At 43.4% G+C, this 26,897-nt stretch overlaps 3 protein-coding genes and 1 long non-coding RNA gene across 10 annotated transcripts in view; 2 read left to right on the forward strand and 2 right to left on the reverse strand.

Moving 5' to 3' along the window:
- LOC110498461 (zinc finger and SCAN domain-containing protein 2) overlaps nucleotides 1-26,897 on the reverse strand; it is a 771,911-nt gene that overhangs the window by 615,934 nt on the left and 129,080 nt on the right. The window lies entirely within an intron of this gene.
- The window catches only part of LOC110498467 (zinc finger protein with KRAB and SCAN domains 8), a 138,571-nt gene that overhangs the window by 34,459 nt on the left and 77,215 nt on the right, over nucleotides 1-26,897 (forward strand). Inside the window, exon 1 of one of the 6 annotated variants that reach the window (XM_036953732.1) lies at nucleotides 25,140-25,458. The exons of the other annotated variants lie outside the window; for them this stretch is intronic. The gene's annotated coding sequence lies outside the window, so the exon portion shown is untranslated. Of the gene's footprint in view, nucleotides 1-25,139; nucleotides 25,459-26,897 lie in introns of those variants that run through there. 6 annotated transcript variants of the gene reach the window in all.
- LOC110498548 lies at nucleotides 1,640-3,260 on the reverse strand. The gene is made up of 2 exons (XR_002469842.2): nucleotides 2,962-3,260; nucleotides 1,640-2,122 (listed from the first exon to the last, which is right to left on the reverse strand). It is a non-coding gene; the product is annotated as an uncharacterized LOC110498548 (long non-coding RNA).
- Nucleotides 2,877-14,289, forward strand: LOC110498495. The gene is made up of 6 exons (XM_036953749.1): nucleotides 2,877-3,340; nucleotides 4,033-4,163; nucleotides 4,363-4,527; nucleotides 9,658-9,819; nucleotides 12,715-12,826; nucleotides 13,039-14,289. The coding sequence occupies exons 1-6, from the start codon at nucleotides 3,055-3,057 to the stop codon at nucleotides 14,004-14,006; spliced, it is 1,824 nt and encodes a 607-aa protein (XP_036809644.1). The 5' UTR covers nucleotides 2,877-3,054; the 3' UTR covers nucleotides 14,007-14,289.

The raw sequence follows: 26,897 nt of genomic DNA on the forward strand, positions 1-26,897 counted from the left end.
TCAAGGTCCACACTGGAGAGAGGCCGTTCGCCTGTACGCTCTGTGGGAAAAGGTTCTCAGAGAGGAGCTACCTCAAGATACACCAGCAGAAAAACCATTCCACTCTATAGCTTCTGATGTTTAGATCAAACCCTGCATTAGAGACAAATATACATTTAACGGTTGTCAGCAGAATAGAACCACAGATCCATTTGGAATAATGAGAGTAACAGATTTCAGTGTTGAATATTCCTGGGTAGAATATTGCATCCAGGCATTGTGTGATATATAAGGCTAAAAAGTCTGTTACATATTGTATTTGTACTGCGTAGACTGTATGATGTTCACAAATGCCTATTTCATTACTTTCATTTAACTACTTTATTTTTTTCCCATTTTTAATGAGTTAATAAATGCAGTTCATGCTTTTTTTGTTGACATGTGTATTTGTGGTTTTCATACTGTGTATTTAACTTATTTGTTTCATAAACACAAAATGGGACTTTTCTTTGTAAGACTTTCATTAAGACTCTTTACTATACATCAAACCTGATCTCACCCTATTCTGCATACACCTGACAGCACTTTATAACCAACATAGGACTTAGTAAATATACCTACCTGGGTACTCATACCCACACACTAACAAACACCTACTGTACACATCAAATAGTTTATTCCGATTTGTCTGATGACATCATAGCTGACTTATATTTACCCACAACATCATATTTATGTCCACCATGATGGATTTAACAACAATAAAGTAATTATGTAACTAGAGTATAGGACTCAAACGCAGTGGGGATGGGTAAACACCATGTTGAAAGTGTTTTTATTTTCTGTGTGTACGTACCTGAGGGAGTGTATGTCTGTGTAATCTATATTACTTGTCTCTTCCAGGAGGAGAAGGGAGACTGATGGCGCTTCCCGTGTTCATTCTGTGGGAAAGCCTTCAGTTTTTGTAAACAGGGGAGATCCACCAGAGGATCCACATGGGGGAGAAACAGTTTGGCTGCCCCTTGTGTGAGAAGAGGTTCTCCCACCAGCACCAGCTGAAGATGCACCTGATGGTCCACACGGGAGAAAGGCTGTTCGTCTGTATGCACTGCGGGAAGAGTTTCTCAGAGAGGAGCAACCTCATGATACACCAGCAGAAAATGCACACAGTCCATGTATTGACTATAGTGATGTAGTACTAGTTAGTTTGTAGTTAATTCTGTTGGTTTTGGATGTATAGGGAACTGGGTGAGGAGAACTGAGGAAAGAACGAGTATGATGAGGCAGAGTAGATGATATGGTGATGGTGTCTAAAAATGCTTCACTGATGAAGAGTGGCAACTTTGTCCCTTTAGATACTGGTCGAGGGTAACAGATTTCTAGTGCAAACATAGTGAGACGTTATTCACCTTGACATTATTTTGTGCAATAAAAGTACTGTACTGCAAAGTTGTTAGTGTATGACCATTTTGTTCAAATTAAATGTGCTGACTGACTTGGATATTTTTGTATCGTTACAGGGACTGAGTTTCCCTTATCTCAGTCTAAACAAAACATTATACTTCATTCTTGAAACACATATGGAAAATGGTTTATATAATTAACTCCAATGGCTCCATATTGTTAGGTACTTGAATCACAGTTTTAGACATGGGCTTGACTGGTTAACATTTTATAACATCATGTCATGCTTCTGTATGTACAGCAAAGAATGTCTTATAACCCTTTATGCTTTTCTGTATAAACTTTGTTTACAGTCTGCTGTCCCTGAAGACCTGCTGATATCCAGTGTTACTGGTGGGAGAGAGTGGACCTCTGATGATGCTGGTCACAAACCCTGGACCCTGATCAGGAGCCGCCGCTCTTCCTTCCAGAGTCGGGACCAGGACCAAACCGCGAAGGACCGAGACTTCACCACAACACGACAGCTGGACTGAACAACCTCAGTCCTGGTGGTCAACAGAGAGACAGAGGATCCAATCAGGGATCCAGTCTGCAGCCCAGACCCTTCTCTTCACAGTCTCAGCCTTCATAGAGAGTGGTGGGAGACCCCCCTGGATATAGTCTAGCAGCAAGTCTGTCTTCTCCTTTGGCGTCACATCTATGTGAGAATGTGATCATATCCAGATGTTCAACTGAGGGACTTAGTAAAAAAAACACACAAAAAAAACTCTTACCACAAGACACTTCATAACTGTATTTCAGATAGTTCCCAGATATCCCCTGTGTATAATTCTAGCCACACTGCTGTGATTTCTCTCACTGGACACGCCTTTATCTGAGAAGGTTACTTAGGAAGGAGAACCTCCGTCATTGAGCTTCCTCCTGGACCTCTAGCCATTGTTTGGGTGTTGTTGGGATTGCACACAATCTGTTGTAGGCTAGGTGCCTCTCATGGTGAATGCCCATCCTGACCCTGTCTGTATTGGTGGGGTAACCCTGAGGTAACCGAGGAAGGCAACATCCATGCCCAGTTCTTCTATGAACCCATCAAAAAGGGTTTTGGTCAAAAAGTAATTGAAATCAAATGGAACTACCCTTTTTATAGGAGGTTTAATTAAACACATACCCCTCATTAAACTTGTCATTTGAAACAGGCTTGTAAATGCCTGTTTTTAGAGAGACAGTAAACCTAGGCTAGATAAAAGGACAGTTGAATGTTTACCGTACTGAGGTGATGGAGTAAAGTGATTGTATTCTACTCTATTATTGCTAACACACTTCTTTAAACTAGTGATCTAAGCTCGAAAGACTGTTCTTAAATAGGAGATAAGCAGTACCGTATTTCAAAGAACAGCGTGCATACGCTTTTCATTTAGCCACACCCTTTGAGCGACAACATCCTTCCTCGTCGGTATAAACGGAAGTAAACAGTAACTAAGAACAATTTCCACGTTAGCGTTTTTGTTGTTATTTAGACGTTTATTAACACCCTGGAACTCAAACTATGACTCATTTAACTGCACAGCATCACATACTTACCCCATGTAGTATTTAATCCGCGTTGGAAACAGGACTTGATTAATAGAGGTTAGCTATCTAGGTAACGCTACCTAGCTGCTAAGTTAGTTAACAATGGCTGCTAACTGTATGGTTTTTCACACTCAAATAGCCTCCATAATGGAGGTGCTAGCGAATGCAGCCGTGGCAGAGGTCTGTAAACTCGTTGACGACGACTATGCAGTGTTTCGGTTGGAAATAACTCACAGCCAGAAAGAAAACAGTGCATTGCGGAGGAAACTACAGCTTCTGGAACTGAAATTGTCACGGGAGCGCGCAGAGAGGACAATGCGAGAGCGCGTCCTCGCCAGTCGTCCCAGAAGTGTCAAGGTCCTCGACCGATACAGAGGATTGGCAAGAGGTACATTTAGCAGAAGTTCAAGGATGCGAGGCATGTCACTGGTTCTCCTCTGCGCATGTGTAATTTTAGATGTGTTAACCACATATGGTTAACCAGAATTGAGTCTTGGTCAGTTTTTGGATAGTTAGTATGCAATAGTTCATCAGATTACTTGGCTATCTTGGGCAAAGACACAATATAATTTAACCAGATTCTTTATTTACTGCATTTCCTTTTATTTACACAATGAAAACAATGTGATACATGTAACATAATACATTGATCAATAAATAGTATCAATAAGTTATGAGATGTGTTATCTTACATTCTTCAAATCACATTTTATTTGTCACATACACATGGTTAGCAGATGTTAATGCGAGTGTAGCGAAATGCTTGTGCTTCTAGTTCTGACAATGCAGTAATAACCAATGAGTAATCTAACCTAACAATTCCACAACTACTACCTTATACACAAGTCTAAAGGGATAAAGAATATGTACATAAAGATATATGAATGAGTGATGCTACAGAACGGCATAGGCAAGATGCAGTACATGGTATCGAGTACAGTATATACATATGAGATGAGTAATGTAGGGTATGTAAACATTATATTAAGTGGCTATTCTAAACGGTGGCAATAGTGTACAATAGCTTTGAGCATTGACAGTACCTAACTTAACCACCTCTTTTCCCCCAATCACACTCAGGTGAAGGAGATCTCACTGGAGGCCACAGGAGCTTTGTGAAGCCAGCTGGACACAATACATGGAGAGTTGACCAAACAATCACTGTTGATGAGGGGATTCAAACCTCAACCCAGCACGTTATTGTGATAGAGGTTAGTGTAATAGTTTTACATTAAAATTACAGTATATCAAATGTGATCAGTTTATATCAGAAAGGCTCCCGTCAGCTATTCACTTGCTTACATGTACATCCTAATTTATCTGCCATAGGGGAGCTTGTGAGACTTCCCTATGACATTGTTATCCAATTGAACAGGATACTAGTAACAACCTCCTCTCTTCTTGTGTCAGGATACAGAGGCTGCAGGTCCTGGGGTCAAGCTTGAGAGGTCTGAAGGAGAGGAGGACCCACAGCATAGCAGAGACATCCAGACTGCAGCAGCTGGAGCTTCCCCTGAAGCCATGGAGGACCTCGCCGCCGCGCCCATGCCCAGGACCCAACGCAGCATCACGGAGGTCAGTGGAATGCCAAACGCCGTTCTCAAGTCAGAGACAGACACTGAGACTTTAATTGTAACACACAGCCTCTTAAACACAGGATCTGATCACAGATCAGACCCAGAGAGACTGCGTCTGGGGAAACTGGGCTGTCTACATGCTCCTGGCTCAGAGTATTTACCGGTATTTCACCAGAGCCAGAGGATGGTTCATTCCCGTGGTGATGGTAACGCGTTACACTCTGGCGGTGATGATCCATCTTGTTCTTACGCTACAGAGATGGACCCTGGCAACATGCCCGTGGGTTTAGAGACACAGACTGATCTGTCCAGAGGGGACTGGAACCAGTACAGTAGTAGTGTATACTCTGAAGGGTGCCTAGATAAGAAAGGGGAGGGTCTGGTTGTAGATGAGGTGACTGTGAAAGTGGAGGGTGATGCTCCTCTGACACTGAATGCAGATGAGACTCACTTAGGAAAAGGACACTCGCAGGACAACACCAGTGACTTCTTAGACTACAGGGAAAGCTTAGAGACAAATCTAAATGTCCCGACCCACTCACCTTTACACACGTTCATGGATCGCGAGTCAGTGTCCACGTCGATGGGGCCTTCCGATTCACACGGCCGCGTCCTTTTCAATCAGGTATTGAACTCAAACGACAGGGCTAGAGCCCAGGCTCAGGGAGGGGGAGCCACATCAGGCAATAGTAAAGAGAAACGGTTCCTCTGCATGTTCTGTAACAAAGGCTTCAGCTGCCTCCAGAAGGTGGAGATCCACCAGAGGGTCCACACAGGGGTGAAACCCTTCAGCTGTACCCAGTGTCACATGTGCTTCACCCAGGCTGGCACCCTGAAGAGGCACCAGAGGGTCCACACAGGGGTGAAACCCTTCAGCTGTACCCAGTGTCACATGCGCTTCGCTCAGGCTGGTGACCTGAAGAGGCATCAGAGGGTCCACACAGGAGAAAGGCCATTTGCCTGTACGCACTGCGGGAAGAGATTCTCAGAGAGGAGATACCTCAGGACACACCAGCAGAAAAAACATTCCACTCTATAACATAAAGTCACCATTCCACTCGATGGCTTCTGAGATTTAGATTAAACCCTGCATTAAAGGTAGACTCAACGAGATTACATAAATGCACAAAGTAAACCGCAGGAGTGGGTCAATTTCTACAACAACTAAGAGCGTTGTAGTGCAAGGCCCAGACATTGTGGGATACAGCGCCTTCAGAAAGTATTCACACCCTTTGACTTTTTCCACATTTTGTTGTTACTGCCTGAATTTTAAAATTGATTAAATTGAGATTTTGTGTCACTGGCCTACTACACACAATACATCATAATGTCAAAGTGGAATTATGTTATTTTTTTAAATAATTAATAAAAAAATGAAAAGCTCAAAGTTCTTTGTTATGACAAGCCTAAATAAGTTCAGGAGTGAAAATCTGCTTAACAAATCACATAAGTTACATGGAGTCACTCGTTGTGCAATTATAGTGTTTAACATGATCTTTTAACCAGTACCTCATCGCTGAACCCCAGATTCAACCACTACCTCATCGCTGTAAAGAACAGATTCAAGTGTTGTTGGAATAAGTATATACACAAACGTACAGTGTAAATGTTTGAGGTTCTGCATTCAGGAGTGGGGATGGGATTACTGTATGTTTTGCCTTGCCGGCAACTCTATCTTTATGGTAGAGTTGCCAGACAGAAGCCACTTCAGAAGCCACTTCAGTAAAAGGCACATGACAGCCCGCTTGGAGTTTGCACCTAAAGGACTCTCCAACCATCGCAAGATTCTCTGGTCTGATGAAACCAAGATTGAACGCTTTAGCCTGAATGCCAAGCGTCACTTCTGGAGGAAACCTGGCATCATCGTTATGGTGAAGCATGGTGGTGGCAGCATCATGCTGTGGGGATGGTTTTCAGCGGCAGGGACTTTGAGACTAGTCAGGATTGAGGGAAAATTACAGAGAGATTCTTGATGAAATCCTGCTCAAGACCTCAGACTGGGGCAAAGTTTCACCTTCCAACAAAACAACGACCCTAAGTACACAGCCAAGTCAACGCGGGAGTGGCTTCGGGACAAGTCTCTGAATGTCTTGAGTGGCTCAGCCAGAGCCTGGACTTGAACCCGATCGAACATCTCTGGGGAGACCAGAAAATAGCTGCGCAGCGACGCTCCCCATCCAACCTGATAGAGCTTGAGAGGATCTGCAGAGAAGAATGGGAGAAACTCCCAAAATACAGGTGTGCCAAGCTTGTAGCGTCATACCCAAGAAGACAAGGCTGTAAAGGTGCTTCAACAAAGTACTGAGTAAAGGGTTTGAATACTTATGTAAATGTGATCATTCAGATTTTTAATACACTTGAAAAATGTCTTTACCTGCTTTGTCATTATAGGGTATTGTGTGTAGATTGAGGGGAGAAAACAATTTAATCCATTTTAGAATAAGGCTGTAACGTAATAAAATGAGCAAAAAGTCAAGTGGTCTGAATACTTTCCGAATGCAGTGTGTGTGTGTTTATATATACATACATACATACATACAAAAAAAACAGGCATTGAATATCCCTTTGCGCATGGTGAAGTTATTAATTACACTTTGGATGGTGTTTCAATACACCCAGTCACCGCGTCCTTCGTAACTCAGTTGCCGGAGACGAAGGAAACCCCGCTCAGGGATGTCACCATGAGTCCAATGGTAAATTTAAAACAGTTACAGAGTTTAATGGCTGTGATAGGAGAAAACTAAGGATGGATCAGCACCATTGTAATTACTCCACAATACTAACCTAAATGACAGCGAAAGAAGGAAGCCTGTACAGAATACAAATATTTCAAAACATGCATCCTGTTTGCAACAAGGCACTTAAGTAAAACTGCAAAAAATGTTGCAAAGAAATGAACTTTTTGTCCTGAATACAAACCGTTATGTTTGGGGCAAATCCAAAACAACATCACTGAGTGGCACTCTTCATATTTATTTTCAAGAATGGTGGTGCCCCCCCCCCCCCCCCCCCCCACTCCTTTTGCCCTCAGAACAGCCTCAATTTGTCGGTGCATGGACTCTACAAGTCGGTGAAAGTCCTTTTGAATAGTGGACCATTCTTGATACACACAGGAAACTGTTGAGCGTGAAAAACCCAGCAGCGTTGCAGTTCTTGGCATAAACCAGTGCACCTACTACCATCCCCTGTTCAAAGGCACTAAAATATTTTCTCTTGCCCATTAACCCTCTGAATGACACACATACACAATCCCTGTCTCAATTGTCTCGACTTAAAAATCCTCCTTTATCGACACAGATTTGAAGTGGATTCATCAAGTGGCATCAATAAGGGATCAAAACTTTCACCTGATCAGTCTGTCATGGAAAGAGCAGGTGTTCTTAATGTTTTGTATACTCAGTGTACAGTATAAGCCTAAAGTTTGTTACATGTTGTGTTTGTACTGTGTAGCCGATATGATGTTCACAAATGCCTGTTTCATTACTTCCATTCAACTACTTAATTGTTTTCCCATGACACCTTTAATGAGACAATGAATGCAGTTCATCAAGTTCATGCAGATTTTTATTTGATACTTGTATGTGTGGTTTTCATATGGTGTATTTACAACTTGTTTGTGTTTCATAAATACAAAATGGGACTTTTCATTCCAAGACTTTCTTTGAGACTCTCTTCAGTTTACATCACATCTGATCTGACCCTATTCTGCATACACTGATAGGGCTTTATAACCAATTTACACTTACTAAATATACCTACACATACCCACACACTAACAAACACCTACTGTACACGTCAAAATAGTTTAGTCAGGTTTGTCAGATGTTTACTTATCATTGCAGACTTATTTTTTTACCCACAACATATTTATGTCCACCATGATGGGTTTAACATCCATATGGCTATTTTTCTGTATATCTAATAGGACCGGGACTATACCAGTATCGCGATATTCGTTAGTATCGTGGCAAGGAAACAAAACACGAAGCGGATTTAACTTTTTTAGGAAAACTGCCCTAATGTTGAAAACAAATATCATTGTGTTTTCATCCAGACTCACATTTATTTATTTTTCAGAACACACAATATGTTACATACAGCAGGTTTTTAAAGGACCAAAGAGTTGTCTGCTTTGTTTTAAAACATTTTGGCATGAAAAAAAATATTGCGGTACTGGTATCATTCCTGCTGTAATATCTAAGCATACCTCTTGAGTCTTCTGAATCCTCTTGACTGTGCCACCTGTATGAGTCATAATACCCACAAAAGCTAGCGGTCAAACAAGGAAATGGCTCCAATCGTTTTCCACCATTCATTTCTCCCAAAGGGGATTTTAGAAACACTAAAAGGGGATGTATTTTGTATAATCCTACCCTGGTGTGAAGCTTTGATAACTGTGTAAATCTCTCTAGGACATGATGACTTTTATAAATTAAATTTGCCTGTAGTTACCCCCCCCCAAAAAATGAAATGGTAATTAGCTGCTAATGTGGCTATCATAAAGAACTACAAATGCCATGATGATCTGGACGGGACTACCAAATCGAGGAAAAGGTAAGATTCTCAGCATTAATGTTAGCTACGTTTAGTAATGAATACATTGGCTACATTTCTTTAAATGGACAATTGTGAACTGTCTTGGTTAAGTAAATTGACACAATACCTGTTGGCAAAGGTGTCCGCTAGAGATAACGTGCAGGAGTTTGCAGGGATTTGTGGTCCTGCATGACGTCTACTTAGATGCTAATTAGCATTTTCAAATCTGAGAGTAAATAGTGCAGAATATATTGATTTGATAACTCGCCTTGTCCGAGAGACATTTACATGGTAATCAAAACGTCACGCCAGGATAAGTCTACACGAAACACAGCCCTTATTTGAAGTCTTTCTAAAATCACCTATGGTGGAAAAACGATTGGAAGCATTTCAGTTTGACCGCTAGGTTTTCAACGTTTTTTTTTTTGTAATTGGCTGATACTCATATTGAGCTGGAGAGACTATTTAAATGTAAATAGTTTCTTATGTTTGCAAGTATGGCCAAGCAATGTTAAAAGTGTGTTTATTTTTGTCTGTGTATGTACCTGAGGCAGTGTATGTCTGTATAATCTGTATCACCTTTCTCATCCAGGAGGAGAGTCCAGAGGTGCTGCTGGTGAAGGAGGATGGTTGTGAGGAGAGTCTGGGGAACCCTGAGGGGACCATGGTCATGGAAAACAACCAAACAACACCTCCTCCTGAACCCACAGAGGAACCAGCTGAGCAGCACAGGACCCCACACAGTCTCACTGAGGTGAGCCCACTATGAATTAACGTGTTAAAACCTGTTGACGGGTGAGGGTTCCCTTTTGGGAACGACCCCTCCCACGTTCAGCTGGAAGGTGGCGCATGGAACGCAAAAATATTCTTAAAAATATTTAACCTCCACACATTAACAAGTCCAATACCTCAAATGAAAGATAAACACCTTGTTCATCTACCCAGCATGTCAGATTTGTTAAATGTTTTACGGCGAAAACACACCACATATTTATATTAGACCACCACCGAAACGAAGACAAGAGGCAGCCATTTTGTCCCAGAAAATATAAAATTATAAAAGCAGGATTCAAAAATAAATAATTCACTAACCTTTTGAAAATCTTCATCAGATGACAGTAATAGGACATGTTACACAGTACATTTTTTTTTTTCAATAATATGCCATTTATATCCATAAATGTCCATTTACATTGAATTCATGTTCAGAAAATACTGAAAAATGTCAGCAGAAAATATAGATAGCGCCGCAAGATAACGTAAATAGACATCATAAACTTTGACTAAATATACATGTTCTACATATAGTTAGAAAGATACACTGCTTCTTAATGTAATCGCTTTGTTACATTTCTTTTTAACGTTACAGAAATCGCTCACTATTCAATATTCTGAGACGGCGCTCAGACATAAGCAATATTTCTCCGCTATGTTGGAGTCAACAGAAACACACAATTTCAGCATAAATATTCCCTTACCTTTGATGGTCTTCGTTCAGAATGTACTGGAAGGGTTCATACTTACCCAAAACATTGTTTGGTTTCAAGTCTTGTGTCTTTGTATTAGCATCTGCTAACAATATCAGCTGAAATGCACCCAAAATGTCCTCTGGTCCCGAAAAGTTGCGCATCAAAACTTCAAAATTACATATTATATGTCGACGAAACAGGTCAAACTAAGTGCAGAATCAAGCTTTAGGATGTTCTAAACATACAAAACAATTTTCAATTCAACCGGTCATTGTTAGTTCTCCTCCGGAGTGCTGGAACAAAGGAATGAATGGGACCAATTCGCGCCCTAACGCACAGGTATTTTCTCGCGACAAGCACTCAATTCACTCCCATAGGGCCAAAACTCACGGAATTTGAACGATTAAACGCTCTACTGAATGAGGACATCTAGTGGAAGACATAGAAAGTGTCCCCAGATCCATAGCTGTTTGGGAAGGGTGGGGGCGATCACGTCAAAGTTGCCCCAACTTTCATGATCCCAAAACTAGTTTGTAAGAATGCCTGCCCTGTGAGTTCTGCTATACTTACAGACATAATTCCAACGGTTTTAGAAGCTTTAGAGTTTTCTATCCAATAATAATTATTATATGCATATATTAGCAATTTTGGACAGATTTTTTTTCAGTTTACTATGGGCACGCAATTCCTCCAAAGGGGGCAGTATTCTGCCTAGCCTTAAGAGGTTTTTAATGGTATTAGATCAGGGCATGTATCCACAAAATGTGTCAGAGTAGGACTGCTGATCTAGGATCAGTTTTGTCTTTTCGATCATAATGAATAAGACTATGTAGACGGGTGGGGACCTGATCCTCAATCAGCACTTCTACTCTGTGACGCTTTGTGGATATGGCCCAGGTTGTGATTAAAGTGTAGGACCATGCCTTTGCATTATCAAACCATTAAAGAGTGTCTAGTAATCAAATGTACTATCACGTTTGCATAGTATCAAATCAACTAACAGTTTTGCATAGTACTCATAGCAATCCCTCATTGCTCAATCATAGCATGCTCCATAGCACAGTGCTAATATCAGATTTCTTGATCAAACATCCTCTCACTCTGTATCAGGCTTTCTGTTAGCCTGTAATAGACAGCTTTTGTCCTCTAAAAAATGTCAAAGCAGATAAATAAAATTGGCACAGCCAATATTCCGGGAGAAGAAGAAAAAATGCTTTCTTGCCTATTCATTTATGGAAACACCAGTCGATGGAATTACATTTGACTGATCAGTCTATAGGTTAATTTGCATAATTTAGTGGAATTAAATTGGCGTGTGTGTTGCTTCAGACTCATTGCTTTTGAATGTTTTTCTTATGTAGCCTAGGCCTACTGGTTGTATGAATTTGGGATCTTTCGTCCCACAACTGTCCCAGAGTCTGTTTGGAATAGGCTATTTCTTTCTCTACAAAGTGACCAATAGAATAGGTCATCTAAACTTTTGTACTTTAGTAGATTGACATAGGCTAGCGATTTTGCTGTTCGTTACTCATCTCGTTGTCTGAGGAAAAGTACATGTGGATAGTTATTCTAACATCTTCAAAGTCTTTGGCTCCCGAGTGGCGCAGCGGTCTAAGGCACTGCATCTCAGTGCTAGAGGCGTCACTACAGACGCCCTGGTTCGACTCCAGGCTGTATCACAACCGGCCATGATTGGGAGTCCCATAGGGCGGCGCACAATTGGCCCAGTGACGTCCGTGTTTGGCCGGTGTAGGCCGTCATTGTAAATAAGAATTTGTTCTTAACTGACTTGCCTAGTTAAATAAAGGTTCAATACAAATACATTTTTAAAAAGTGAAATTCAGAATTCAGTACCACACGTCGTTGCATTGTCGCATCCTCGACTTGTTCTGTTAATATGAACTTCCCATATTCTAACTGTGATTTATTTCATTCTGAGCACCATGGTGGGTGGCTCCTTAATTGGGGAGAACGGGCTCGTGGTAATGGATGGAGCGGAATCGGTGGAATGTTAGAAACCATGTGTTTGATGTATTTTATATTTGATTCCATTTGCGCCATTCTGTAGTGGGTGGACGCCCTATTCAGGTTATGCATCTAATGCTTATGGGTCAGGTACATTTCTCATATGTCCAGCGCCACACTTTCCTAACGGAAACCATGCTCTGTATCTCTTACAGCCAGTAGACATGGAGGATGGGAAGCCTGATCTGCTGCTTGTCAAAGAGGAGACAATAGAGGACGGACCAGAGAGCATTGACCTGCTGAGCGGACTAAAGGGGGGGGAGCAAGGTAAGGGAGAAATACATATAGCCTACATACAGTAATAGATCTTCAATGGGAATAGTGATGCACCTGGCTATTATTATTTCTTCATTTATAAAATTAAATCAATACAACTTATGTTTACATACAAAAACACATTACAATGTATGAACTTTAATTGAGTTCTCTGCCATGTTTGTAAAGTCTTGTAAAGTCTATTTTCTAACCTCTTTCTACAGGTGGTTGGCTGGAGGATTACAGAGGAGACTGGGCGGCCATCTTGGATTCCCAGACCCAGACGGGTGCAGCCAAGAGCCAGGGGGATGACATCACCGAGCAGGCCAGGACCAGAGGCAACATAGTGGAGGTCAGTGGATGGGACAATATCCTCAACTCTAGGCTGAGGAACAACACTGTTAACCACAACCAGAAAAAGACAATCGAACACAAAACAACAACCAAACTTAGTGTCCATGACAACAGACTAGCTGAGGCCAGGATGAGACATAGATTTGGTCCGGGGGGGCGGGGAGGTGTCCGTATGCAGCTGGAGAGAACAGACACAGACTTGGCTAGTGATGCTCCTTCCTGCTCCTATAGTTGTGATTCAGAGAGACTGATGGCGCCTCAGGTTAACCACCTAACAGATTCTGCCTTCAGCCTGCCTTCTATAGGATCTATCAACTGGAACATGGACCCTGGGACAACACAGACACTCCCTGGCCTTTGTTCTCCTCACACTCCCCTAATGTTAAACCAGACCTCAGACAATGCCAGTGCCTCAACACTGAGTGGCTACACAAGCCCATTGACAAATGACAGTAGTAGAGATGGAATCAGTAAAGGTGGCGGCGCCAAAGAAAAGCACTTCCCGTGTTCGTTCTGTGGGAAAGTCTTCAGTTTCCCCAAACAGGTGGCGATCCACCAGAGGATGCACACGGGGGAGAAACCATTCGGCTGCCACCTGTGCCGGGCCAGTTTTTCAGACTCGTCCAACCTGAAGAGGCACCAGAGGGTCCACACAGGGGAGAAACCCTACAGCTGCCCCCAGTGTGAGAAGAGGTTCTCCCACCAGCCCCATCTGAAGAGGCACCTGAAGATCCACACTGGAGAGAAGCCGTTTGCCTGTACGCACTGCGGGAAGAGGTTCTCAGAGAGGGGCTACCTCAGGATACACCAGCAGAAAATGCACACCGCCCATGTATAGAGTATAGTGACATGTAATGTAGTACTAGTTCATTTGTTTGTAGTTAAATCAGTTGATTTTGGATGTATAGTGAACTGGATGAGGTGAACTGAGGAGAGAATGAGTGTGATAAGGCAGAGTAGATTATATGGTGATGGTTGGTGTGAGGTGTCTGTACAAATGCTTCACTGACTGTTCTTTGTTGTTGGTGTTTATTTATGAGGCAATTATAGTGACCTAATAGTACTTCATTTTATGTGAATGTATGACCATTTTGTTTAAATTAAATACAAAATTGACTCTGTGCTGACTGACTAGGTTATTTGTGTATCATTGCAGGGACTTGAGTTTTCCATATCAAATTTTCAATCAAATTTATTTTATATAGCCCTTCGTACATCAGCTGATATCTCAAAGTGCTGTACAGAAACCCAGCCTAAAACCCCAAACAGCAAGCAATGCAGGTGAAGAAGCACGGTGGCTAGGAAAAACTCCCTAGAAAGGCCAAAACCTAGGAAGAAACCTAGAGAGGAACCAGGCTATGTGGGGTGGCCAGTCCTCTTCTGGCTGTGCCGGGTGGAGATTATAACAAAACATGGTCAAGATGTTCAAATGTTCATAAATGACCAGCATGGTCGAATAATAATAAGGCAGAATAGTTGAAACTGGAGCAGCAGCACAGTCAGGTGGACTGGGGACAGCAAGGAGTCATCATGTCAGGTATTCCTGGGGCATGGTCCTAGGGCTCAGGTCCTCCGAGAGAGAGAAAGAAAGAGAGAATTAGAGAGAGCATATGTGGGATGGCCAGTCCTCTTCTGGCTGTGCCGGGTGGAGATTATAACAGAACATGGCCAAGATGTTCAAATGTTCATAAATGATCAGCATGGTCGAATAATAATAAGGCAGAACAGTTGAAACTGGAGCAGCAGCACAGCCAGGTGGACTGGGGACAGCAAGGAGTCATCATGTCAGGTAGTCCTGGGGCATGGTCCTAGGGCTCAGGTCCTCCGAGAGAGAGAAAGAGAGAAGGAGAGAATTAGAGAACGCACACTTAGATTCACACAGGACACCGAATAGGACAGGAGAAGTACTCCAGATATAACAAACTGACCCTAGCCCCCCGACACATAAACTACTGCAGCATAAATACTGGAGGCTGAGACAGGAGGGGTCAGGAGACACTGTGGCCCACTCCGAGGACACCCCCGGACAGGGCCATATCTCAGTGGAACCAAAACATTATACTTAATTATTGAATCAACACATTTAAATAATAAACTCCAATGGCTCCATATTCTTAGCTACGTGAATCAATACATTTTTTTAAAAAGCCCTTTTTTTATCAGCAGATGTCACATAGTGCTATACAGAAACCCAGCCTAAATCCAAACAGCAAGCAATGCAGATGTAGAAGCACGGTGGCTAGGAAAAACTCACCTGTTAGAGATGGGCTTGACTGTGGTTAACATTTTATAATATCATATTTCTGTGTGTTAGAATGCTATTTTATTATGATTATTACATATTGGAATTTGGCCTAGGTACCCTCTGTAAGGCCAGATATCACCCTGTAAAGCAGGTCTCAGTAACTGGTATCTGGGCCCCTGAGCCTTTAAATCGTCAATGGGTGTCCTTAAGCGATTAAGATGTTTCAAATGTATAGTCTATTCAACCCCAAGGTCTCCGCCTTGATGTAATGATTTAAACAGCGAACAGATAAGGCAAGAATATTTAGGTAATTTCTCCCCACTGGAGGGGGGGGGGGTCTGATAACCTCTTAGAGGAAAGTGTCTGTCTTCCCATATGTCTGTCTGGACCTGTAAAATATAGAAGTTCACCTTATATTTTCCATCTAGCATTTCTCCAAACTTTGACCAGTTTTCAATTCCTAACATTGGCGCTGCGAGCAGGGTGGGTTTATCACCGGAGGACACGTGACAAAAGAGTTGAGTGCTCTTTCATTTTAATTTAGAATGAGATGAATTTGATTTAGTCGCACCACCTCACCTGTAAAGTTCATGTTTAAAGAACTGACCACATTTGTATCTGTGTGTGACCCCACCAATCTGGCAAAGAACTCTTGTGAATCGGATAACTGTTTGGTGTGGAAAGCATTGGTAAGTGTGTCTCCATATATTTCTGGGCTGCGAGCTCTGCATGAGTCTGATGTCTGTATGTTTATGTCACAAGAGAGCTCTTTTGACACCTTTGGGGGTGTAGTGTATTGCAATACAATCATGGTAGCTAGAGTGACGGAATAAATTAAAGTCTCATCTCGATGAAACTCCGAATTACAGATATGGCACTTATCCTTTTTTATGAACTGAGCAGGAGAAAAGGACCTGGTGGTAAAACTGCGTATGATGATGCACTGTCCTGATGATTTCATATAAGCAGGATAAACATGGGTATGCGTTTGCTGGCAATGTGTGATTGACTGTGAGCATATTATTTATGGTGAAGGCAGCAGTGCATGTTGCGACAGCCGGGTGCTGCAGCCTAATGTTTAAAGTGATTCCTCAGCAGTGTTGGGTGTAGAGTACTCAAATTACTTTTTTTGTTGTAAAGAGTAACTTAACGCCTTAGTATTTTCAACTGAAGTAATCAGTTACAAATAAGCAAATTGTTACTTTTTTCTTTGTTTTGTTTTTTGGGCCCCGCAAAAATAAATCCTTTCCCTAAGTTCACACACTTCCTGTTTCTTCAAGAACGTTGTGGCGGGAAGCCAGCAACATGGCAGAGACAACAGCCTTTACATCGTGGAAGTATTCACATTATTTTGAATTGGTAGAATTAAAGGAGAAAAAAAACATTAAAATTGTGCCAACTTCAAATATCAAGAAGCACCTTCAGGCCAAGCACAGCTCCACAAGACTAGCGGAGAAAGACCCACGCCAGCCGATTGCCGTTGATGCTGAGGATGACCGTGCTTCTTGCTTCAAAACAGCACAATATAGATTTCTGTTCGGATAAACCGGTCACCCCGAGAGAACTAAATAAACATGTATGTGTCTTTGATGATTGTAAGTAATTCCTTTGGTTGCATGTCATTTATTTCAATGCATTATGTTCAGGATTGATCTGACAGTTTGCATTTGTGGTCAGCAGTTTAATGTGCAGGGTATTTTAATTTTCATGTCGATATTTCAAATCGAGCTTGTTGTGACTTAATAGCCTGTATTTAGTGTCTTTAATATGTATATTTCGTTTCATAAAACTGTTTGTTGGTTTTGATTTATGGAAAATATTCATTTGATGCGTTGGATTGATAAATTCGCAACACTTTTCTTTGCGTTCATCAGACTGATTTATGTTCCCGTTATTAGACCTTATAATTGTTTACAGGGGAAGGACGTTAATATCTCTGTGAGATTATGATTATATTGATTTGAAGAGCGATTTCAAGCGGAAGAATACGCGCTTTGGGATAAGGGCAAAGGCTCTTTGTTGTATTTGGATCAATTCTCGAGACAACTGAGTAACAATGGCTTCCAGTAATAAGTACAGCAGGTTTGTTTCACGAAATGTAATAGAACATTAATACCTTATTAATGAATGCGTCAAACAGGAACAAATTACATGCATTACCGAAAAGGATCACTGATTCCTTACGCTGAGACATTAACTGTACTTACGACAGAAAAAAAATACATTTAGAGAGGTTAAGAGGACAATTTTAAGGCGAAACAGCTATTCCATATGTTATTGGACATGGGTCTAGTAAAGATACCAGGATAACTTCCTGATCCTGTGGGTCTATGATGAAGTTGACAGTGTAATGGTAGTATAGAAGTGTGAAGTATAAACCAATTTGAAAAATGTGTTATTCTCTTTAACCTTTTCATGCGTGAGTTCCAAATATCTCTAACGTCGCCCCAGCATGAGTTTATTATATATATTTTTATGCACATGTTAGATATTTCTCTACCTTCCAGAGTGTGATTGTTACGCAACAGTACATTTCATCTGCGCTGTCCTCAAACCAAGGCACTGTTTTTATTTATATGCTTTTTTCAACTTGTCAATTTCAAATGATTTTCTACGTTTTTATTTTGTATTGAGGTGTGTTCCGCCTCATTCTGTCAGGTGCGTGAATGAGGACCCAAAAGCGAATTAACAAAACAGAGTTTCTTTAATGACGAAACACACGTAGGCTCAGATGGACAGGCAGATTCCGACAGGACAAGGTTGCAGCAAACACGACGATAGTCTGGTTCAGGCATGAGTAACACAAACGAGAATCCGACAAAGACAGAAGCAGAAAGAGAGAGAGATATAGAGACCTAATCAGAGGGAAAAAGGGAACAGGTGGGAAAAGGGGTGAACGAGGTAGTTAGAGAAGACAAGGGACAGCTGGGGGAAAGAGGGGAAGAAAAGGTAACCTAGTATGACCAGCAGAGGGAGACAGGGTGAAGAGAAAGGACAGAAACAAGACACAACATGACAATACATGACAGTACCCCCCCACTCACCGAGCGCCTCCTGGCGCACTCGAGGAGGAAACCTGGCGGCAACGGAGGAAATCATCGATCAGCGAACGGTCCAGCACGTCCCGAGAGGAAACCCAACTCCTCTCCTCAGGACCGTACCCCTCCCAATCCACTAGGTACTGATGACCACGGCCCCGAGGACGCATGTCCAAAATCTTACGGACCCTGTAGATAGGTGCGCCCTCGACAAGGATGGGGGGGGGGGGGGGGAAGACGAGCGGGGGCGCGAAGAACGGGCTTAACACAGGAGACATGGAAGACCGGGTGGACGCGACGAAGATATCGCGGAAGAAGAAGTCGCACTGCGACAGGATTAATGACCTGAGAAATACGGAACGGACCAATGAACCGCGGGGTCAACTTGCGAGAAGCCGTCTTAAGGGGAAGGTTCTGAGTGGAGAGCCAAACTCTCTGACCGCGACAATATCTAGGACTCTTAGTTCTACGCTTATTAGCAGCTCTCACAGTCTGCGCCCTATAACGGCAAAGTGCAGACCTGACCCTCTTCCAGGTGCGCTCGCAACGTTGGACAAAAGCCTGAGCGGAGGGGAGGCTGGACTCGGCGAACTGAGATGAGAACAACTGAGGCTGGTACCCGAGGCTACTCTGAAAAGGAGATAGCCCGGTCGCAGACGAAGGAAGCGAGTTGTGGGCGTATTCTGCCCAGGGGAGCTGTTCTGACCAAGACGCAGGGTTACGAAAAGAAAGACTGCGTAAGATGCGACCAATAGTCTGATTGGCCCGTTCTGCTTGACCGTTAGACTGGGGGTGAAAGCCGGAAGAGAGACTGACGGAAGCCCCAATCAAACGGCAAAACTCCCTCCAAAATTGAGACGTGAATTGCGGACCTCTGTCCGAAACGACGTCTGACGGAAGGCCATGAATTCTGAAAACATTCTCGATGATGATTTGTGCCGTCTCTTTAGCAGAAGGAAGCTTAGCAAGGGGAATGAAATGAGCCGCCTTAGAGAACCTATCGACAACCGTAAGAATAACAGTCTTCCCCGCTGACGAAGGCAGTCCGGTGACAAAATCTAAGGCGATGTGAGACCACGGTCGAGAGGGAATGGGAAGCGGCCTGAGACGGCCGGCAGGAGGGGAGTTACCGGACTTAGTCTGCGCGCAGACCGAACAAGCAGCCACGAAACGACGCGTGTCATGCTCCCGGGTGGGCCACCAAAAACGCTGGCGAATGGAAGCAAGCGTACCCCGAACGCCAGGGTGGCCGGCTAACTTGGCAGAGTGAGCCCACTGAAGAACGGCCAGACGAGTAGGAACGGGAACGAAAAGAAGGTTCCTAGGACAAGCGCGCGGCGACGGAGTGTGAGTGAGTGCTTGCTTTACCTGCCTCTCAATTCCCCAGACAGTCAACCCGACAACACGCCCCTCAGGGAGAATCCCCTCGGGGTCAGTGGAGGCTACTGAAGAACTGAAGAGACGAGATAAAGCATCAGGCTTGGTGTTCTTAGAGCCCGGACGATAAGAAATCACGAACTCGAAACGAGCGAAAAACAGCGCCCAACGCGCCTGACGCGCATTAAGTCGTTTGGCAGAACGGATGTACTCAAGGTTCCTATGGTCAGTCCAAACGACAAAAGGAACGGTCGCCCCCTCCAACCACTGTCGCCATTCGCCTAGGGCTAAGCGGATGGCGAGCAGTTCGCGGTTTCCCACATCATAGTTACGTTCCGACGGCGACAGGCGATGAGAAAAATACGCGCATGGGTGGACCTTGTCGTCAGAGAGGGAGCGCTGAGAAAGAATGGCTCCCACGCCCACCTCTGACGCGTCAACCTCGACAACGAACTGTCTAGAGACGTCAGGTGTAACAAGGATAGGAGCGGATGTAAAACGATTCTTGAGGAGATCAAAAGCTCCCTGGGCGGAAACGGACCACTTAAAGCACGTCTTGACAGAAGTAAGGGCTGTGAGAGGAGCTGCCACCTGACCGAAATTACGGATGAAACGACGATAGAAGTTCGCGAAGCCGAGAAAGCGCTGCAGCTCGACGCGTGACTTAGGGACGGGCCAATCAATGACAGCTTGGACCTTAGCGGGATCCATCTTAATGCCTTCAGCGGAAATAACAGAACCGAGAAATGTGACGGAGGAGGCATGAAAAGTGCACTTCTCAGCCTTCACAAAAAGACAATTCTCTAAAAGGCGCTGGAGGACACGTCGAACGTGCTGAACATGAATCTGGAGTGACGGTGAAAAAATCAGGATATCGTCAAGGTAAACGAAAACAAAGATGTTCAGCATGTCTCTCAGGACATCATTGACTAATGCCTGAAAGACAGCTGGAGCGTTAGCGAGGCCGAAAGGAAGAACCCGGTATTCAAAGTGCCCTAACGGAGTGTTAAACGCCGTCTTCCACTCGTCCCCCTCCCTGATGCGCACGAGATGGTAAGCGTTACGAAGGTCCAACTTAGTGAAAAACCTGGCTCCCTGCAGGATCTCGAAGGCTGAAGACATAAGAGGAAGCGGATAACGATTCTTCACTGTTATGTCATTCAGCCCTCGATAATCTATGCAGGGGCGCAGAGACCCGTCCTTCTTCTTGACAAAAAAAAACCCCGCTCCGGCGGGAGAGGAGGAGGGGACTATGGTACCGGCGTCAAGAGCTACAGACAAATAATCTTCGAGAGCCTTACGTTCGGGAGCCGACAGAGAGTATAGTCTACCCCGGGGGGGAGTGGTTCCCGGAAGGAGATCAATACTACAATCATACGACCGGTGTGGAGGAAGAGAGGTGGCCCTGGACCGACTGAACACCGTGCGCAGATCGTGATATTCCTCCGGCACCCCTGTCAAATCACCAGGCTCCTCCTGTGAAGAAGAGACAGAGGAAACAGGAGGGATAGCAGACATTAAACATTTCACATGACAAGAGACGTTCCAGGAGAGGATAGAATTACTAGACCAATTAATAGAAGGATTATGACAAACTAGCCAGGGATGGCCCAAAACAACAGGTGTAAAAGGTGAACGAAAAATTAAAAAAGAAATGGTTTCGCTATGATTACCAGAGACAGTGAGGGTTAAAGGTAGCGTCTCACGCTGAATCCTGGGGAGAGGACTACCATCCAAAGCGAACAAGGCCGTGGGCTCCCTTAACTGTCTGAGAGGAATGTCATGTTCCCGAGCCCAGGTCTCGTCCATAAAACAGCCCTCCGCCCCAGAGTCTATTAAGGCACTGCAGGAAGCTGACGAACCGGTCCAGCGTAGATGGACCGACAAGGTAGTGCAGGATCTTGAAGGAGAGACAGGAGTAGTAGCGCTCACCAGTAGCCCTCCGCTTACTGATGAGCTCTGGCTTTTACTGGACATGAAGTGACAAAATGACCAGCGGAACCGCAATAGAGACAGAGGCGGTTGGTGATTCTCCGTTCCCTCTCCTTAGTCGAGATGCGGATACCTCCCAGCTGCATAGGCTCAGCACCCGAGCCGGCAGAGGAAGATGGTAGTGATGCGGAGAGGGGTGCAACGGAGAACGTGAGCTCCTTTCCACGAGCTCGGTGACGAAGATCAACCCGTCGCTCTATGCGAATAGCGAGTTCAATCAAGGAATCCACGCTGGAAGGAACCTCCCGGGAGAGAATCTCATCCTTTACCTCTGCGCGGAGACCCTCCAGAAAACGAGCGAGCAAAGCCGGCTCGTTCCAGCCACTGGAGGCAGCAAGAGTGCGAAACTCAATAGAGTAGTCTGTTATGGATCGATTACCTTGACATAGGGAAGACAGGACCCTGGAAGCTTCCTCCCCAAAAACAGAACGATCAAAAACCCGTATCATCTCCTCCTTAAAGTCCTGATACTGGTTAGTACACTCAGCCCTTGCCTCCCAGATTGCCGTGCCCCACTCACGAGCCCGTCCAGTAAGGAGAGATATGACGTAGGCGATACGAGCTGTGCTCCTGGAGTAAGTGTTGGGCTGGAGAGAAAACACAATATCACACTGGGTGAGGAACGAGCGGCATTCAGTGGGCTCCCCAGAGTAACACGGCGGGTTATTGATTCTGGGCTCCGGAGATTCGAAAGCCAAAGTCGTTTTTTTGGTGATTGTAGAACCACCTGCAACTGGACACAGACATTTTATAAAATCACTGTTTTCCATAATTGAGAACGAGGAGAGTATCGGCAACACCATGTTAGTTGAAGAATCTATGGCTGTGTTTTGCATTGACAACCCTGTAACGTCCAGTCATGGATACCAAAAATCTTTGTACACCAGATAATGTGATATAGCTACATTGGAGTAGAATGCAGAGCCTCTATCCTTAGCCTAGTTGTTGTAATTGTTTTGACTGTCAGGATTTTCATTTCTAGCTCAAACTACAATCCTTTGCGGTGATGATTTCTTTGATTCATTCTTCAGCTTTGTCTCATGATCTATTCAGCTCACCTTCCCTGTGTCCCGCTCCCAGAAATCAACCAAGTGCTATTCACCAAGCATAGGCTCAGCTGATTCACTCACCTGTGAGGAGAACCATCCTATTGCAGTTTGAACTAGCCTTGCCATCACCAATAGACATTGAGACCACATATGCATTGGCCTGTTGTATTTTCTTTGTGAGTTGTGTCTTACACAGTTTGCATTGTAGTGTATTTTAGAGTTGAAGAGCACCAAATCAGCAACTATAGATACACATGCTTATTAAAGCCATATAGAATCAGTTTGAGGTGACGAACAGATTGTTTTACTATTGTAACATGCAGTGATAAGAATTATATTGTCCCTGTCAGGAGCCCACCTTTTTGCCGTAGATGGTAGATTTCTCGTCTCTGGACCACACCATCTTAAATTGCATTCCGCTAAGGCACTTCACTCGCTCTAAATCGGTTGGCTCCATTGGTGACCAGGGTGGGATTATTTTGATTTAGGTGGGAATAGTGATGCATGCATTGACTACAGTTCTACAATCTCCATCAGAAGCTCTGGATTTTGACACATGGTGAAGCTCTCATTTCTGGTCTGCAAATTGTAAGATCGTGCCTCCCATGACGCTTCTCTCCCAAAATACATTGGTAGGTTACACTATATTTAGATACTTCATACTTTCCTGAGACACCTTTTGCTATTTGTCTTCGTACTTAATAAATAGTGAAACACAATGTGATAGTGTTCTTTATTCGAATGTATATGCATAAAATGTACATTATGGAAAACATTCCTCATAGTTAGCAGTAGAATAATGGATTGGCAAGAATTTGGCACAGTCAACTTTTAAAAGGTTAGTTGGAAATGTAGGCTAATCATTTAATTCACAGATCAAAATAAGCTATTTTGTCAATCTTATCACGTAGACTATATACCCACACTGTATCTGCGTGTTGATGGCTAGAGTGCACGTGCCATCAGTAAAATTGAAAATGGGATGGAAACCAATTTATCGGCACATGGGAATTTAACCACAAAAGTCATTTTTATGTGCACTACCTCATCACATACTGCCTGTTATCTGCAACAAGAAAAGCGTTTTACTGTACTTGTGCATGTGACATTTAAACAGGAAACACCCCTCTGGTCGGAAAATTTGCAGATTTTACAATATTCACATGATAATATGTCGCCAATTGGATGGAAACCTAGCTAATGTATTTGAAAAATATTTCCAACTCTCTCCCTTTCAATAACCACCGAGCCTAGGTGTGAAAGGGAAAAATGTCATGCTCTGATCCAGTGAAAACATCATAAAATACCTGATTAATTCTTATCCTTTGCGTAAATACAGCTAGCTCTGTCCGGAACTCACTGGCGTGAGAAACTGAGGGCCCAGAATGGTTGATACAATGCTGCAAGTGGGAGCTTCAGACCAGACGCAGTTGATACAATGTTTTAAGTTCGTTGCAGACAGGCGGAGTAGAGAGAGAAATGCGATTGAAAGAACATTAACAAACTGCTATGCGTAGCCAATGTGATTTATAGGATACTTATTTTTATCGGAATATTTTCTACCTGAAACTGTTTTATTTGTGGCTTTATGTAGGCTATTTTTAACTAGTTGTCATTACAAGTTACTTGCATTGGTTATCAAAAAGAAAGTAGGACCAAGGCACTCTTCATATGATTCCTTAAAATGCCTTTATTTGTATGGCATGTTCATGTTCAAATTTTGTTTTTTTTAAATCTGACGCATTTCGGCTGCATGGCCTTTGTCAGGGAGTACAAAGAAATTATAATACAATCTTCTCTTGAACCGGTTTTTCCAATTAGCCCTAATTTGAAGAGGGAGTGGTTAAACATTGATTGAACAACACCTAGTATGCAATACTATACACATTAAAAAAGTGAAATACTCACTGCATCGCAGCGCTAGCTGTGCCACTAGAGACACTGGGTTCGCGCCCAGGCTCTGTCGCAGCCCGCCGCGACCGGGAGGTCCATGGGGCGACGCACAATTGGCCTAGCGTCGTCCGGGTTAGGGAGGGTTTGGCCGGTAGGGATATCCTTGTCTCATCGCGCACCAGCGACTCCTGCGGCGGGCCGGGCGCAGTGCGCGCTAACCAAGGTAGCCAGGTGCACAGTGTTTCCTCCGACACATTGGTGCAGCTGGCTTCCGGGTTGGAGACGCGCTGTGCTAAGAAGCAGTGCGGCTTGGTTGGGTTGTGTTTCGGAGGACGCATGGCTTTCGACTTTCGTCTCTCCCGAGCCCGTACGGGAGTTGTAGCAATGAGACAAGATAGTAATTACTAACAATTGGATACCACGAAATTGGGGAGAAAAGGGGGTAAAATGTAAGGAAAAAAAAGTGAAATACTATAGATATGTTTATTAAAAAATGTAACTCCAGAATGCCTAGAAAGGTAGTTCTAACCTTAAATAAGACTGGGCAAAGTGCCAAGAATAGGAAAGCGATCTATTCCATAGTACACTAGAACACAGCAAACATAGTCGACAACATAGCTAAAGATCGCTGAGGGCAATAAAGCAAAATGGCTACTAGATGACAGCAAATGGACCTATCATGACCCTACAGGAAAGGTGAGAAATCAATTTCTTCATTTAAACCAGGATACTTAGTGGCCTGTAGCCTGTAAATCCAAACACCTTCCCTTTGGTTTAGCTGTTTTAAGACGTTGCCCTTTTCTAATTGAGACCGGAACATGATCAATACCCATAGCTTGTAGGGATGCAGGGCTGCCATGGTGTAAGGACTTATAGTGCCTTGCATTTGGTATAAAGCCTATCTCTGAATTCTGCACTACGTTCTTTAGCTGCCAATGGCTCAAGGTGTATCGTACAATGTGTCCATTTTGAAGAGGCAGGCGCTCTTGCCTTAGATTCATTTGAACTTTTAGATCATTTTGATTTAGATCGAATTTAGATTAAAATCATTGTCATGTGGTTAATGTTATTATATTTTAAATTAAACTGTTTCACAAAAATGTGCATATGAAAGTCATAACTTGTACGCAGACCGGTAGAAATGGTAAGATAAATTGGCACTCCACATGAAAAATGTTATAGAAAGCAACCATTTCACTCGATAGTTTTAGATCAAACCCTGCATTGTTATTAGCAGAAAATATCCAAAGATGCATTTGGAATAACAGGAGTAACAGATTTCAGAGTTGAATATTCCTGGGTAGAATATTGTGTGATATACACTGAGTATACCGAGCACCTTCCTAATATTGAGTTGCACCCCCCCTTTTGTCCTCAGAACAGCCTCAATTCTTCATGGCATGGACTCCAAGGGTTCGAAAGCGTTCCACAGGGATGCTGACCCATGTTGACTCCAATGCTTCCCATAGTTGTGTCAAGTTGGCTGGCTGTCTTTTGGGTGGTGGATCACTCTTGATACACACAGGAAACTGTTGTGTGAAAAACCCAGCAGCGTTGCAGTTCTTGACACAAACCGGTGCGCCTGGCCTCTACTACCATACCCCATTCAAAGACACTTAAATTGTCTGTTTTGCCCATTAAACATCTGAATGGCACACATAGTACCAGTCAAAAGTTTGGACACACCTACACAGTCAAAGGTTTTTCTTTATTTTTACTGTTTTCTACATTGTGGAATAATAGTGAAGACATCAAAACTATGAAAGAACATGTATGGAATCATGTAGTAAGCAAAAAAGCGTTAAACAAATCAAAATATATTGTTGATTCTTCAAAGTAGCCACTCTGCCTTGATGACAGCTTTGCACACTCTTGGCATTCTCTCAACCAGCTTCACCTGGAATGCTTTTCCAACAGTCTTCAAGGAGTTCCCACATATGCTAAGCACTTGTTGGCTGCTTTTCCTTCACTCTGCGGTACAACTCATCCCAAACCATCTAATTTGGGTTAAGGTTGGGTGATTGTGGAGGCCAGGCCATCTGATGCAGCACTCCATCACTCTCCTTCTTGGTCAAATAGCCCTTACACAGCCTGGAGGTGTGTTGGGTCATTGTCCTGTTAAAAAACTAATTATA

Source organism: Oncorhynchus mykiss, chromosome 19 (genome assembly GCF_013265735.2).
Source record: "Oncorhynchus mykiss isolate Arlee chromosome 19, USDA_OmykA_1.1, whole genome shotgun sequence".
Taxonomy (NCBI): domain Eukaryota; kingdom Metazoa; phylum Chordata; class Actinopteri; order Salmoniformes; family Salmonidae; genus Oncorhynchus; species Oncorhynchus mykiss.

Coding starts and splice junctions, on each gene's coding strand:
- LOC110498495 (XM_036953749.1), top strand. CDS start 3,055: ATGGCTGCTAACTGTATGGTTTTTCACACTCAAATAGCCTCCATAATG. Junction 4,164..4,362: donor AGCACGTTATTGTGATAGAG/GTTAGTGTAATA, acceptor TTCTTGTGTCAG/GATACAGAGGCTGCAGGTCC. Junction 9,820..12,714: donor CCCCACACAGTCTCACTGAG/GTGAGCCCACTA, acceptor TATCTCTTACAG/CCAGTAGACATGGAGGATGG.